Here is a 15,016-nt window from a genome sequence, read left to right on the forward strand (position 1 = left end):
ATATATCTATAAAAGTGAACGTGTCTGTGTGTCTACAGTTTCCTACACAATAACTCTGTCAATTTTCAGTCTACAGACTCGAAATTGGATATACAGGGTACTGAGATTTGGGAAAATCTTTGTAATCCGTTTTCGGCCAGAAATTTGACTGTTAAGGGGTCAAAGTTCAACGATTTGACCTTTGAGAACTCTATCAAACTCCTCCGCTAATTTTGGGTCTAAACATTTGAAATTTTAGACATAGGTTCCTTGGACATGGATCTAACTTAATAATTTGATTTTTGTTAAGGGGTCATAATAGGGGTCAACGTTAAAAACATTTACCGCTTTTTTTTTTTTTTTTTGCTCAACATACACCTCTAAACACCCAGGTAACGCTGGGCTGAAAGGCTAGTCTATCTATCTGTATATCTATAAAAGTGAACGTGTCTGTGTGTTTGTCTGTCTGTCTGTCTGTCTGTCTATGTACATTTCCCTATGCAATAATTCTGTCAATTTTTAGTTTACAGACTCAAAATTTGATATACAGGATACTGAGATTTGGGAAAATCGATGTGATTGGTTTTCAGCCAGAAATTTGGCTGTTTGGGGGTCAAAGTTCAACAATTTGACCTTTGAGAACTCTACCAAACTCCTCCAACAATTTTGAGTCTAAACACTTGAAATTTGAGATATAGGTTCCTTGGACATGGATCTAACTTAATAACTGTATTTGAGCCCAAAACAATAAAGGTTAAGGGGTCATAATAGGGGTCAAATTTAAAAAAATTGACCGTTTTTTTTTTTTTTGCTCAGCATACACCTCCGAACACCCGGGCAATGCCAGGCCGAAATGCTGGTATATATATAAAAGTGAACATGTCTGTGTGTATGTCTATGTGTGTGTGTGTGTTTACATTTCCCTACGCAATAACTCTCTCAATTTTAAGTCTACAGATGCGAAATTTGATATACAGGGTACTGAGATTTGGGAAAATCAGTTTATGGCCGGAAATTTGGCTGTTAAGCGGTTAAAGTTCAACAATTTGATGTTTGAGAACTCTACCAAACTCCTCCGACAATTTTGGGTCTAAACACTTTAAATTTTAGATATAGGTTCCTTGGACATGGATCTAACTTAATAACTTTATTTGAGCCCAACACAGTAAATGTTAAGGGGTTATAATAGGGATCAAAGTTTTTAAAAAATTGACCTCTACGGTCTCTACCAAATTACTCAGACAATTTCTGGTCTAAACATTTGAAATTTTACATAAAGGGTATTCAGAGATAGGGCAAGCTTTTCAATCAGTTTTGGTCGAAAGTTTTTAGTTACCAATATATAAATGTACGTATGTATGTATGTTTGCATGCCTGCCTAAAACTTTTGACAGACGCGACGGATTTTACCAAGATCAGTATCGTTTTGAAGTTCGACCTTTCAGACGACAAATATCAAAAAATTGGCTAAAAACATTTATATCTTCACCTTCAACTACGCACTTTTCTATCTTTTTTCGCCGATATTTTCGAAAGTCATCTTCTCCTTTTGATTGTCTAGCCTTAATTAAAACATAAGTCACGTCCAGTTTGGTGGTCATCGTAACAGCAAAGATCTCAGGTTTCTTCCCCCGTTCTTTTCCTCCTTCGCAGTAGGGGTTCGAGCCTGCCTTCCTACTACCACTCCAAGACTCCAAGATGTTGAACAGACCTAACATCTCGGATTCTTGGAGGCCCTTACGATAAACTGTTGCAGACCTGTTCTTTGCAAACAGATGGACCACATACGTTCGTTGAACGTTTTTAAACAGGCGCCACCAGGTTAATTTCTACGCAGTGTTTTTTTCCTTTTTTTTTCCCCCCTCATAGAAATTACTTCATGCCAACATTACTTCATTCCAACATTTACTTCTGAAGACAGTTGGCGAAAATTACTTCAAGTTTCTTCACCGTTCCCCCTTTTCTTTTCTCTTTCTCCCCCTTTTAGTCGATCTTCTTCCTTTTCAATTTATTTTTCTTACTTTTAGTCGATCCTGTTTCTTTTTACATTATAGTCAATCTTTTTTTATAAGGTTTAAAAAAAAAAAAATGCCCCGCTTTTAATATATATATATATATATATATATATATATATATATATTAAATAAATTAAAAGATTAAATCCAAAATCAATCTCTTATGATTGCTATATCTCCCTCTCTGCCCTCTCTGCCCTTCATTTTCTCTTGTTTTTTGCAATCAAAACACAAAATTGTTTTTGAGGTAAAACATTTTCTACACTATTTATTAAATGTGTAATTCTATAAGAATAAGTTTACTTAAAATTCTTCAATTTCAGATTTAAAACAGAAGCCGAAGCCATCAAAATTGCCAATTCTACAGATGTAGGACTAGCTGGTATGTAGTCAGTTGTCTGTGATTATCTCCCCTCTTTTAAAAAAAAAAGTAAAAAAAGGTTCTTCGTTATTGTATTGAAATTTTTAAAAAAATGAAATTTTGAATTTCAGGTGAAACCGATAGTATCTATTGAATTGTCAGGTCGCAGTAATGAAAATATTCAAAAATTAGGAAAAACAAGACGGTAGAAAATTAATTATTAATGAAAACAGTTTTCAAAGACAATTAGCAAAAATTAAGTTTTGCTAAATTGGCCAGTTTTCAGAAAAGATTTCTGTTACAATTCAAATTCGCCCGTTTCATTTTTTTACAAAATTCAATTTTCGCTAATTGTCTTCGAAAACTACTTTCATTAATAATTAATTTTCTACTTTTATCACTTTTCATAATTTTTGGATATGTTCATTAGTGACATGACAATTAAGTAGATGCTATTCATTTCACTTTAAATTCAATTTTTGAATTTCGTTCCAATAACAAAAAAAAAAAAAAAGTCTAGTAAGTTATATTTCCATTTATTTATTTTTTTAGGGGATCAATTATACTTGAGACAAACCCGATTGGGCAACAACTTAAAAGACATATTTTGTCTTAATACCGATTATTATTTTATTATTTTTTTTTTCTAGTTAAAGTATGAAAGAAAAAGGTATTAGTACAGTTTAATTAAGACATTAAAAAATGAAAATATCGAAAAAAAAAAAAAAAAAAGGTTATATTGTATATATCCGTTTTTGAACTGAAGATCTCCGAAAAAAAATTTCACTTAATTTGATCGAGTAGTTTTTTTGTTTTTTTTACAACGGCAAAACACGTTTTTATGACACCATGTTGAAGGCAGACATCTTGGATTTTGTTTAAATTTTCGTTTGAATTTTATAAACGCCACGGGCAGATAACTCCAGTTTAAGTACCGACATTCCTCCCCATCTTTAATACTAGCTTTTCTTCCTAAAAATCGAACCTTTTGCTCGATATCATAACAAATTGTTTTTTCGCTGTAAAAAAAAACTACTTGATGAAATTAAGTGAAATTTATTTTTCAGAGAACTTCATTCCATAACGGATATGTACAATTTAAACATTTTTTGATATTTTCATTTTTTAATGTCTTGATTAAACTGTACAAGCACCAAAAAAAAAAAAATACAGCATATTTGAAAAAAAAAATATTTGCAAAATCTTTTACTAATAGCTTTAAAACTAAACATTTGCAAGAAAGTTTTGTTATTGGCATATTTTTAACTAAAAAAGCAGTTTTATTTACAAAACGTTTTGTTTTGTGAACTTTGGAGATTTTATGTACAAAACTTTTTATTTAAACATTTTTATTTATTGAAGTAAAATATATACACTTGTGAGCAAAAAGAAATGGGCCAAACAATTTTTATACATTTTATTGCATTAAAAGCTATATTGAACAAAAAACAATTGAACAAGGAAACTTAAACAAGACTAATAACACAGAACAAGACATTTACTTTAATAAATGCTCAGTATTGAATAATTTCATTCCCTTTTGATTTCTTTAAAAGATCAATCCTTTTAGACATGCTCTCAACCAAAGTGGAACACTGTGAAAAGATACTATTCCATTCGCTTTGCACAGCTTCCCACAGTTTGTCATTGTTCGAAAAAGTTCTTCCAGCCAATGCATGATATATCATGGACCAAATATTCTCGATTGAGTTTAAATTCGGGCCTTGATCTGGCCAAAACATCACATCAATCGAATTATTAGAAAACCATTTTTTGTGACTTTAGCAGTGTTTGCAGGGACATTATCATGTTGAAAAATAATATTTTGGGATATTCCCAGCTTCTGGATACTTGGTAACAGTCCTGTTTCTAATATTCGAATGTATTCCTTTACATTGATTGACTTCTCACATCTAATAAGTTCCCCAACTTCTGCTGCAGTAAAAGTTCCCCATACCATTATATCTCTGTTCCCATGTTTAACTGTCGTTTTTATGCAACTTGGTGAAAATATTTCTCCAGTTCTTCGAATGCACCATTCGGGAGTATCGGGAGCATCACTAACAAGACAAAATCTTGATTCATCTAACCAGAAAACATTCCTGAACCAGTCTGTATCTTTCTTGCCATAACACGAGAAAAATCTCTTTCTATCATTGATGTGCTTCTTAGATAAAAATGGTTTCTTTGCACACCTTTTAGAAGAAAATTCCATTTCTTTCATTTGTCTAGATATTGTATATCTAGAAAGAACATTTCCAGCCCCTGTTTTGAATTCTTGGCTATGCTCAACATGTTTTCTTTCTATCCTTCAAAACAGTTATCGTCCTTCAAAGTGAATGCTCTAGGGCGACCAGATCCAGATTTCCTTTTTACCAAGCGTTTGACTTCGAACCTTGGACCAATTCGCTTCACTACAGAAAGAGATGTTTTCACATTTTCTTTTCTTAAAATATCAAAAATCTGCTTGTAAGTCATTTTGGACTGCCTTAATCCTGCAATTTGTTTTTTTTATATCCTTGCCAAGATGCGGTCTTACCATTTTTAGAATTAATTTTTCCATTTATTATTATGTTATAATAATAATGATCTGCAAAATAGAAATTTTCAGTTAAAATTAATAAAAATTCATGGAAAATATTGAAAAATCGATTTCTTCCTTCTTTCAATCTTGGCCCATTTGTTTTTGTTTTTTTTTCTTTTTCCTGCTCATGAGTGTAAACCAATTCTACACAAAAATTAGCAAAGTACCATTTTTTATTTTTTTAAAATATTATCGGATCCACTCCCATCTTTAGTTAATCACAAAAAATAACATTTTCTATTCAATATGTAAAAATAATAAACTTACAGAACAAAAAATCCTGTTTCAGTAAAATTCTATATTTTGTATCATTCCTATTTACTTGGCCTCCCACGAGAGCAAAGACACAAAGTCAGTTTTTAATATGAGGAAAATTCAGCTATAAAAAAAGAGGAGCACTCTGGATTGGAACAAAAATTAAAATTGCCTCACTCTAGAAGGATTTCTTCTCCACTTGATTGAGGATAGAATCAACATCAGAACAGATACTACATTTTTCCTAAACGAAAGGGTTTTGAAGATGAAAATAGATGACAGCCATACACTAATCTGAAATTCGTGAGGACAGAAGTTCATAGTCGATTGTGATGTAGATGATGTGGATAACAACAGTGGTGGGTGCTTATTTCTGAGAATCTTCATGAATGCTTGAATAAGACAGATGGGTTAACACAGCATAAAGTAATTTAAGCAATGAACTAAAATAAATCTCCTTTTATGGACCCCCCCCTCCCCGACAAAGGAGGGATTGGACCTAGTAATTTACTTCCGTTTGTCTATTTTCACTTTTCTCAATTACCACGCCTTGGATTTTTAAAAGTAAATTTTTGTTAGCAAGGATTTTCCAGGTTAACTCTGGTTACCCCTCTTGGGGGTGTTATAGGATTTAAATTGACCCCAAATCGTTAATTTGTTCACATTTTTCTCAATAACCACGCCTTAGATTTTTTTTTAATTTTGCATTATTATGGTGAAAGTAAATTTTGCACTCATGGAGAGCAACCTCACATGCTTGGCTTGTTCTTTTTACCTCCTCTTTTGATCTTGTAGCTTACTGGACGATCATGGTAAATTAATCATTCATTTTTTGAAGATCCAATTTTTTAATTAATTGAATGATAAATATATCAGATGGTTTTTAATAAGTAACAAAATTGTTGCTAGTCTGGAAAGATAACACGTATATACAACGCTGTTATAGAAATCATCGTTCTCGCAAATGACTTCGTGTTTGCTTAGCCTGTAAAATGACAGCAAAAAATGTAGAAAAGAAAAAACATGCATAATTTTGTATGTCGCTCATTGGTGAACGTATACCATTAATTTGCATATGTACACAGTTGGTAACTGTTAAATGGGGTGAATTCTAAAGCGTAAAAGTTGAGTTGAGTTTTTTGTTGGACAGCTTAGAACGAGAACGAACGGTGGAAGATAATATCGAATACACAAGGATCTATTGCAAGTTGAGGAAAGAAAGGAAAAAAGACTTTGATACATTCTATTGACAAGAGGACGGTTTGACACTGCCATTTTTTTTTTTTTTTTTTTTTTTTCCTAGGCTATGATTTTGAGTTGATAGCAGTATTGCTAAATGAATTTTTAGAAATGAATGATTGCATAAGTGACTACCTTTGAGGCTATACAATAAATATATAACATCTTTTTTTTTTTCTTTTTTACTGTAGGTTACTTCTACTCTCAAGACTTAGGTCAGGTTTGGCGTGTTGCTGAGGAACTTCAAGTTGGAATGGTTGGTGCTAATGAGAGTTTACTATCAGCAGCGGAAGTGTCTTTCGGTGGTGTCAAACAATCTGGTCTTGGGCGTGAAGGTGGAAAGTTTGGAGTTGATGAATACCTGGAAATGAAATATATTTGTATGGGAGGAATATGAATCCATTGTTATAAAGAATTAAGATGGTTTAAAAGAGTATTAAACTGATTAAGCACTTTACTTACAAATAGTGCATATAGTCTTTAAGATATTCCTAGGCTGATAGAAATTGGAGTCCCGTTCATTTAAGCATCACCTTACTGTATCTAAAATAAAAGATAAACTAAAAATATGCATTATGGGTTCTTGTACAAAATTATTATCTATTAAAAAAACAAAACTAAAGAAAAACCTGTATGATGTATATAACCATTGTGGAAAGAAAGTATCATATTCCAAAAATCACATACACTGATCAAGTATTTTTATTTTTAACTAAGGAAATCAAATTGGTACTTGTACTGTTAAATCAAGACATTAAAAAATGAAAATATTGAAAAAAAAAAAGTTATCTTGTACAGATCCGTTATGGAATGAAGTTCTCCAAAAAAAAAATTTCACTTAATTTGATCAAGTAGTTTTTTTTTATACAGTAAAAAACAATTTGCCATGATACCAATCAAAAGGTAGCCTTGTTTTGATTTTTAGGAAGAAAGCTATTATTTAACATGAGGAGAGGGTTGTTGGCGCTTTAGGCTGAGTTACCTCCCTGTGCCGTGTTCTTAAAATCCAAACATGGCTACCTTGAGTGTGCTGTCATAAAAAACGTGTTTTTCCGCTGTAAAAAAAAACTACTCAATCAAATTAAGTGAAATTTTTTTTCAGAGAACTTCAGTACAAAACGGATATGTACAATATAACATTTTTTTTATATTTTCATTTTTAATGTCTTGATTAAACTGTATAAGTACTATCAAATTTTATGAATAGAAGAAGAGTGACTGTCTTGCATCGCGATCTTGAAAATAATTTCAAGAAACAAGGAAGATAACACAAGAATAATTCAAACTTGCAAATTTTTGCAATTCGCTTAAAAATTATTTTCTTTATAAAAATAAAACCAGTTGATTAATTTACATGCTTTTTTAGGCTATGATATTTTTATTTTGTCACACACAGATTTTTCTTTCTTTCTTTTTATTTTTAATGCAGGGCAAGGCAAAAAGATGCCCCAAAATCTAAATGGGGTCACTTAAAGAAAAAAACTGCATACTGACTGGTCACAATTCTAAAAGACCTGACTCAGAAGTTCACTTCTTCTTTTCAGTTGAGACAATTCCCATTAAATCTGAAAAGAAACAAATCTGTTCTGCTTTTTATATTTCAAGTTGTTTTTGCTTTGTTTTTCTCTTTAAGACAAAGTGGTCATTATGGGGACCTCTAGCTTTGGAGGTCTTAGGCTACAAGCTCATGTGTAACCCTACCCTGCAACCCCTCTCCCACAGAAGAGACGTTGTGAGCCTATCCTTGTTTTATCGTTATTTTAATGCCAGGTGCTCGTCTGAACTCCAATTCCTGGTCCCCCCCTCGCCAATCTTTCACGAAAAACACCCGTCTAGCTGAATCCACTGTGAAAAATTTCCCCCACTCTATATCTTTGCCTAAATCAAAACGCGGATTCCATGAACAAAGCTTCTTTCTTAGAACTGCACGCCTGTGGAACTCTGTTCCGTCTGCCTGCTTCCCTCCGGACTACAACTTGGATGTCTTCAAGTCTAATGTTAACAAATTCCTAATGAACCGCCCCCTTAAGTAAACACTTCATCAAATCTCCACACTAACGTAATGTACTTGCAATAACCCTTATCCCTGAGTGGCTTCCAGGCCTTGATAAGTGGTGATCACTGTGTAAAAAAAAAAAAAAAAAAAAAATCCAACGCTGCTTGAAGGGGTACAAAATTTAGGTTTCAGGCAGCTCCAAGAATTTGATTGCTAATTATTTCAGTATTTGATAAGTTGTGTGAGATGGCATGATTATCCTACTTATGTTGTTAAAAAAATATAAATATGTATATATGTGTGTGTAAAATTGTCTGTCTGTCTGTGTACATTTCTCTACCAAACTACTCTTTCAATTTTCAGTTTACATACTCGAGATTCGACATAAGGGGTATTGAGATTTGGTAAAATCTTTTTAATCGGTTTTTGGCCAGATATTTAGCTGTCAAGGGGTTAAAGTTCAACGATTTGACCTTTGAAAACTCTATGAAATCTATCCACCAAGTTTGGGTCTAAACACTTGAAATTTTAGATGTATATTACTTGGACATTGATCAAACTTTTTAATTTGATTTAAGCCCAAAATAATAAATGTTGGGTCAAAATTGGGGTCAAAGTTTTTAAAAAATTTGACCTCTGCAGTCTCTATTAAATTACTCAGCCAATTTTTGGTCTAAACATTTGAAATTTTACAAAAAGTGTATTCAGACATAGGGCAAGCTTTTTAATCAGATTTTGGCCAAAAATTGTGCTGCCAAGGCATCAAAGTTGAAAAGATTTGACCTTTGCGGTCTCTAGCAAACTATTCAGCCAATTTTGTGTGTGAACATTTGAAATTTTACATAAAGGGTATTCAGACATGCAGTAAACTTTTTAATCAGTTTTGGGGCAAAATTTTGGCTGCCAAAAGGTCAAAGTTGAAAGAGTTGACCTTTACAGACTCCACCAAACTCCTCTGCCAATTTTGGGTCTAAACACTTGAAATTTTAGATGTAGGTTACCTGCACTTGAGTCAAACTTTTTAATATATATATATATATATATATATATATATATATATATATATATATATATATATATATATTATATAACTGTAATAAAATGATTCCAATATTTTTTCCCGATTCTGATACAATTACAGATTCTGTATTAAATTCCTTAATTCGATACAATTACAGATTCTTTATAAATCTTTATAAAAAAATGGTACTGTAAAAACGCAACATTAATGTCTCTATATTTTCTCAAACATAAAAACACATTTGTGAGGGGGTGATCTATAGATTTTAATTTTACTGGAAGTTTAAATTAATAAATATCTATTTTATTATTACTACCAGCAGTGGAAGATTGTTCTTAAACCAAAATCAAATGAAAAAATAATAAAAGGAATCGTTTTTTGGCATCGGAAAATAGGCACAAACTTTTCTGATACCAAGCAGTTCTTATTTTGCCAGTTTCTAATTCCGATTAATCATCCCAACACTAGTGTGTGTGTGTGTATATATATATATATATATATATATATATTTAGGGAATTAGACCTGGAGTCTAAAGAGCAGAGTTTATTTTACTGTATTAGTAAATGTATTAATACTTTTAAAAGAAAACAGTGCCCATTGTACTGTAGATATACAGGGTGGGCCAAAATAAGGGTCCTATCTTTAAATTTGAATAACTTCCACAAAATAAAAGTTAAACTCACCAAACTTTATAATAATGCGATAGATAGTCATCAATAAAACATAATATTCATGAGGGGCAAAAGTAGTAGTGTCACTACTGTCAGAACGGAACAAAAATACAATAGACAATCACCGTGAGATGGTATATATATATATATATATATATATATATATATATATATATATATATATATATATATACAGGGTGGGCCAAAATAAGGGTCCTATCTTTAAATTTGAATAACTTCCACAAAATAAAAGTTAAACTCACCAAACTTTATGTGTGTGTAGACTGAGCCTTCCGAGATTTTTTTGAAATAAACAAAAAAAAGTTTGGCCGAAAAACACTTCTTAAAACTTACATGAATTTATGAATTTTTAAAAATAGGACCCTTATTTTGGCCCACCCTGTATAATAAGCTCAATAGGTATAGATATCCTAGAGCTATATTAATATTGAGTAAAACGATTCATAATTGTGAATTAAAAATCAGTTTCAAAAGGAAAAACGAAAGAAATCAACTCGATTGTACGATCGTTTTGGAAACAATGTTCATTTTATTGAAATTGACAATAAATATTGACAATAATTTAACAAAAGTTTTGTCTCATCAGCAGAAATGGGGGGGGGGATTAAAGGCACAAAAATAAAACTAGCATTTTAGTTATGAGTAAGGCAGATATTCCTGGAAGAATTTAAAAATAAAATAAAGGAAAACTAAGTTATTAATTTTATGTTGATAAAAAAAGATAAAATAAAATAGGAAATTAGGAATAAGGTTAAAAGGAAAAAATTATTTTTTATATAAAAAAAATATATATATACATACCTTTTTCTCTCCATTATAAAATCTGTTTTAAGTTCAGTCAGTCTATCTTTTGGCATGCTGTTATATTTTGTCTCTGAATTAAATAATTACTTACTGTTTATGTTACTTTAAGACGCTGTTCTAATGTACAGTTGATCAGTTTTTATCACTGGAACACCAAATTTATTAGGAATAGGATGAAATTGGTATATTTAGGCAGCGTGTTTTCATTCAAGCAGACATTATTAGATACAACGATACTATAAAGATACTTTGCTTTATGATTCTTTTTTTTTTATTTTTTCAATTTTCTGTACAATCTTTTTCATATAAAAATCAAAAATATTGATGAAAGTTCCATAGGTATCACAAGTGTTTTCGATTCAACTGCGAATGATCTTCAGGTGTTGATGAGCTGAAAGTGAGTTTTCCATTTTTCACTCCTACTCACTTTCATAACAATCAGAAAGACATGTTGTTGAGGTCAGAGATAAAGAACATGCGTAAACAATCTATAAGTAACATAATAAACATAAAACATAAATATTACTTATATATGTGAAGTTGTTGTGAGAGGCTAATTGGCTGCTACCAAAAGAGGTGTCTGATGGACACAGCTTCAGAGTTCGTGAAAGGCATGCAGAGGTGGTTAGTCTGTTAGACTATGTCCAATAAATTTGAAAGACTCGTCAGAAAAGAAAAGGCCTTGTTCTGAATTTTTGTACATAAGGAGAACAAGATTTTTTCCCTTCTGGACGAAAGAGTACATCCTCTGATGATAGCTAGAATAATTCAAGGGGCATAACTCGGATATCAGTGAAAGGAAGATAACTCGGATAATTTTGCAGCCAACATGACTAAGATAGAAATATGCTTGTTTCTAAATTGCATTTTACCATCTATAAATATAAAAGCGAAAATGTGTGTATGTGTGTTCGCTTTTTCTGTATGTCTACAAAAGACTTTTTTCAGAGAAGCGGTTGGTCGCCTAACAACTTTTTAAAACTTTTTATATCACATGTAAATCATAATATCTCAGAGTTAACAACAGAGCTCGCCTGTCTATTTAATTTGCTCGACTTCGGGAAGATAAATATTCAACATTTGTCGCTCGCCGCATGTAGATTAGTCTTTTTCCTATAATGAAAGCGACACTAATTCTGGCGGTATTTTCCGTCTATCGGCGGAAATGTCCAAAAGCAATCAGCTTTGATCAATGTGGAAATATTTTCCATATATCAAACAATTGCTATTCAATTTGAACAAGGGGAGCTGTTTCCCCCTACCCCCAACGTCTTGGGAAAATAAAAATTAAAAAAAGTGTTCCCGCAGTAAATGAAATACTATCCTACAGTCAAACTTGACCTCATTAAGTCATTAAAACGTGCACCTGCCAAATCCAAGTAATTAAATAAATTCAAACGTGTTTCCCTTAGCATTTCACGGTGGCCCAATGGTTAACATCGCACTCTTTTTTTTTTTCACACTTTAATTTCTAACTTTGCCTCAACGGTTCGGGTTCGATCCTCATACTTACCTACCAAAACATTTTTTTTTTAATTTTAAACCCCCCCCCCCCCAGGAGTTTTGATTTACCCAAAACCATACACACCTTCAAACACCCAGGCAACGCCGGGTACTCGTCGCTAGTCTATAATATAAATCTCACCTGTTTTTTTAAATGTATGTATGTATGTATGCCTAAAACTTTCGACAGAGGCGATGGATTTTCACGAGATTGTTATCGTTTTGAAGCTTAACGTCTTGTACGACAAATATTGAAAAATTGGCCAAAAACATTCATTCTTTCACCCTCAACTTGGCAGTTTTCTACAAGGAGGCGTCGATTTTTTGTGAGCCATTTTTGCAAGTTATCATATTGGTTGGATTGACTTTGCCTAATTTTAACATTCCGAACTTCCAGTCGTGTCATGGAATAGCGGTAAGACGTCAGATTTTCTTTCACTTTATTTTTCACATTTGTGTCATGGGTTCAAGTCTGCCTGCCTACGACCACTTTTTTTTTTTTCCTCAACTCACACCTCCAAACACCCGGGCAACGCTGGGCACCCAGGCTAGTAAAAAATAAGATACAGTATTTTATTTTAATCCTTGTCTTTAAATAAAAAAGAAAGAAATTTTTCAAAATAATACAAATTTCGGGATAAGATGTATGGGTAATGTATAAAGATGGCATCGAGAAAAAATTTGTTTAAACATTAAAAATAGTTTTATGTTGCTTTTGTTATATATTACTAGATGAGAAATCATTTCCATTAAAAGTTCAGTTAATATTATGCATCTAAAATTGAGAAAAAAAAAACACTTAAAAAGTGTCAACATTGTGTGAATAAGCAAAATGACATGACACCAGGTCAAATTCAGTCATCTTGTTTTGATTCATATGAAAAGAAATAACTTGGTTTTAATACTTCTTGTGTTACGTCAATTATCTATATAAATAAAACAGTAGATGAATGTATGTGTGTCTGTCTATGTAAATATTTAACCACTAAACTCTTAAACTACTGATCACACAACTCTAAATTAACAGGAAATAGTAATTATATACCAGGGATGGTTTATAATGAGTAAAATCTTTGTTTGGATATTTCCTTAAAGTCATCAGTTTGTGTTCGTGTGTTCGCTTGTGTGGGGAACTCGGTTCCCATAGTGCTCCCCACCCCTTACCCTAGTTAGCTGGAAGCTAGAGGAAAGAAAAGAAAAATGGAAAAACCATGCAGATATACATGGTCGATGTGTAACTGAATGAAAGAGAAAAGTTTTTTTCTTAAGAAGTGTCAAAAGCAATAAAAAGAAGTGTAGACATAAAAAGATATCAGACAAGGAGTCCGAAGCTTGTGTAACTGTGTGGAAGGTCACAAGACAGTGTAGTGAATTTTGAGTGTGAGAGTTTGCGGTAGCATGTGCAAGTGTTAAGCAGAGTTCATTGAGTTTGGTCGAAGTTAGTTAGCATCGGTCCCACATGTGTCGAGATTAGTGCATATAAGGTCGCAGTGCGAGAAATTAGTTTGTTCGTAGAAATGTGTGATATCGATGTTGTTCAGGTGATCGGTGTAACCAGTGAGTCAGTCAGATCATGTATGTCCAGGAATGAGTGTTGTAGTGTGTATTTTTGCAGCTTAACTCATGTTTGGCTGGAGTAACTTCTATCATTAAGGTCATTGTGAGTTCCAGGAGATTACAGTGCTTGATGAGTGTCTTTGTGAGTTTGCTTGTCATGTTTGTTGTCAGAAAAGGTTGATACGCCATAACATGTTGTTGAGCTTGACTTTCTTTAAATTTGAACTATTCCAGTGGAATTTGAAGTCGTTAACTTGCTATTGCTCGTTGTTATGCTGGTTGGCTTGCTGTCGCTTGTTCTCTTCTATATTTATGTTGAAAACTGGAAATATTTAGATAGACAGCGAAGAAAGGTTAAAGTTTGTAACACGTAGCTAAAACGCGTGTGTGATTGAATGTTTGAACTTCGTCACCCCAGCGAAAATTATCAATAATTCCTGACGTTTCAGATGTACGTTGAAATTAGGAAGTAGAGAAAATTGTTCTTCAGTTTTATCGTTATCTTCATTTAAGTACTATCGGTTGTAACAACAGGAAAAATATAAGAAAGCTGTAGCACGCAGTACACACACGGGTGGGAGTGTTAGTAGTGCCATGATGGCTGTGAAGTTGGTCTCCAGTGTAGCGGTGGGCGTATGTCGTTTGAGTTACGTCCATGGCTGTAGTGTGACAATCCGTTCGTTAGACATGCTCTTCTTGTACACCGTGCGTAGGCCATGCTTCTACTATGTAGAAGTGCTTCACGACTGAGGAAGCAATATCTGGTTCACGAAAAATGGTTTTAGTTTGAATAACCCAGATATGTGGTTTGAGTGTGTAATAGAAAAGAATTTGACGTTCCAGGGTCGCGAGATTAGGTTTTGCTTTGGCCATGGTGGACAGTAGGAAAAAAAAAGAAGAAAACAGCAAAATTATGAAAAATATGGTTCGTAAAAAAAAAAGAAAGGATGTTGTAAAGAAGAGAAAAAAATGTGTCTATATAAATACTTCTTGTTCTTTATTTTTATTT

The 15,016-nt window shown here is 32.6% G+C and overlaps 1 protein-coding gene across 8 annotated transcripts in view; it reads left to right on the forward strand.

Annotated features, from left to right (window-relative positions):
- The window catches only part of LOC145293779 (succinate-semialdehyde dehydrogenase, mitochondrial-like), a 94,603-nt gene extending 87,597 nt beyond the window's left edge, over positions 1 to 7,006 (forward strand). For all 8 annotated transcript variants that reach the window (XM_080140304.1, XM_080140310.1, XM_080140308.1 and 5 more), the window contains 2 exons: positions 2,318 to 2,376; positions 6,625 to 7,006. In XM_080140304.1, coding sequence (XP_079996430.1) covers positions 2,318 to 2,376; positions 6,625 to 6,830 — 265 coding nt within the window. In that variant the 3' untranslated portion in view covers positions 6,831 to 7,006. The remainder of the gene's footprint in view (positions 1 to 2,317; positions 2,377 to 6,624) is intronic.
- The last annotated feature ends 8,010 nt before the right edge of the window (positions 7,007 to 15,016 follow it).

The sequence above is a fragment of the Euprymna scolopes genome, chromosome 15, assembly GCF_053919585.1.
Source record: "Euprymna scolopes isolate OS-2025 chromosome 15, ASM5391958v1, whole genome shotgun sequence".
NCBI lineage: Eukaryota > Metazoa > Mollusca > Cephalopoda > Sepiida > Sepiolidae > Euprymna > Euprymna scolopes.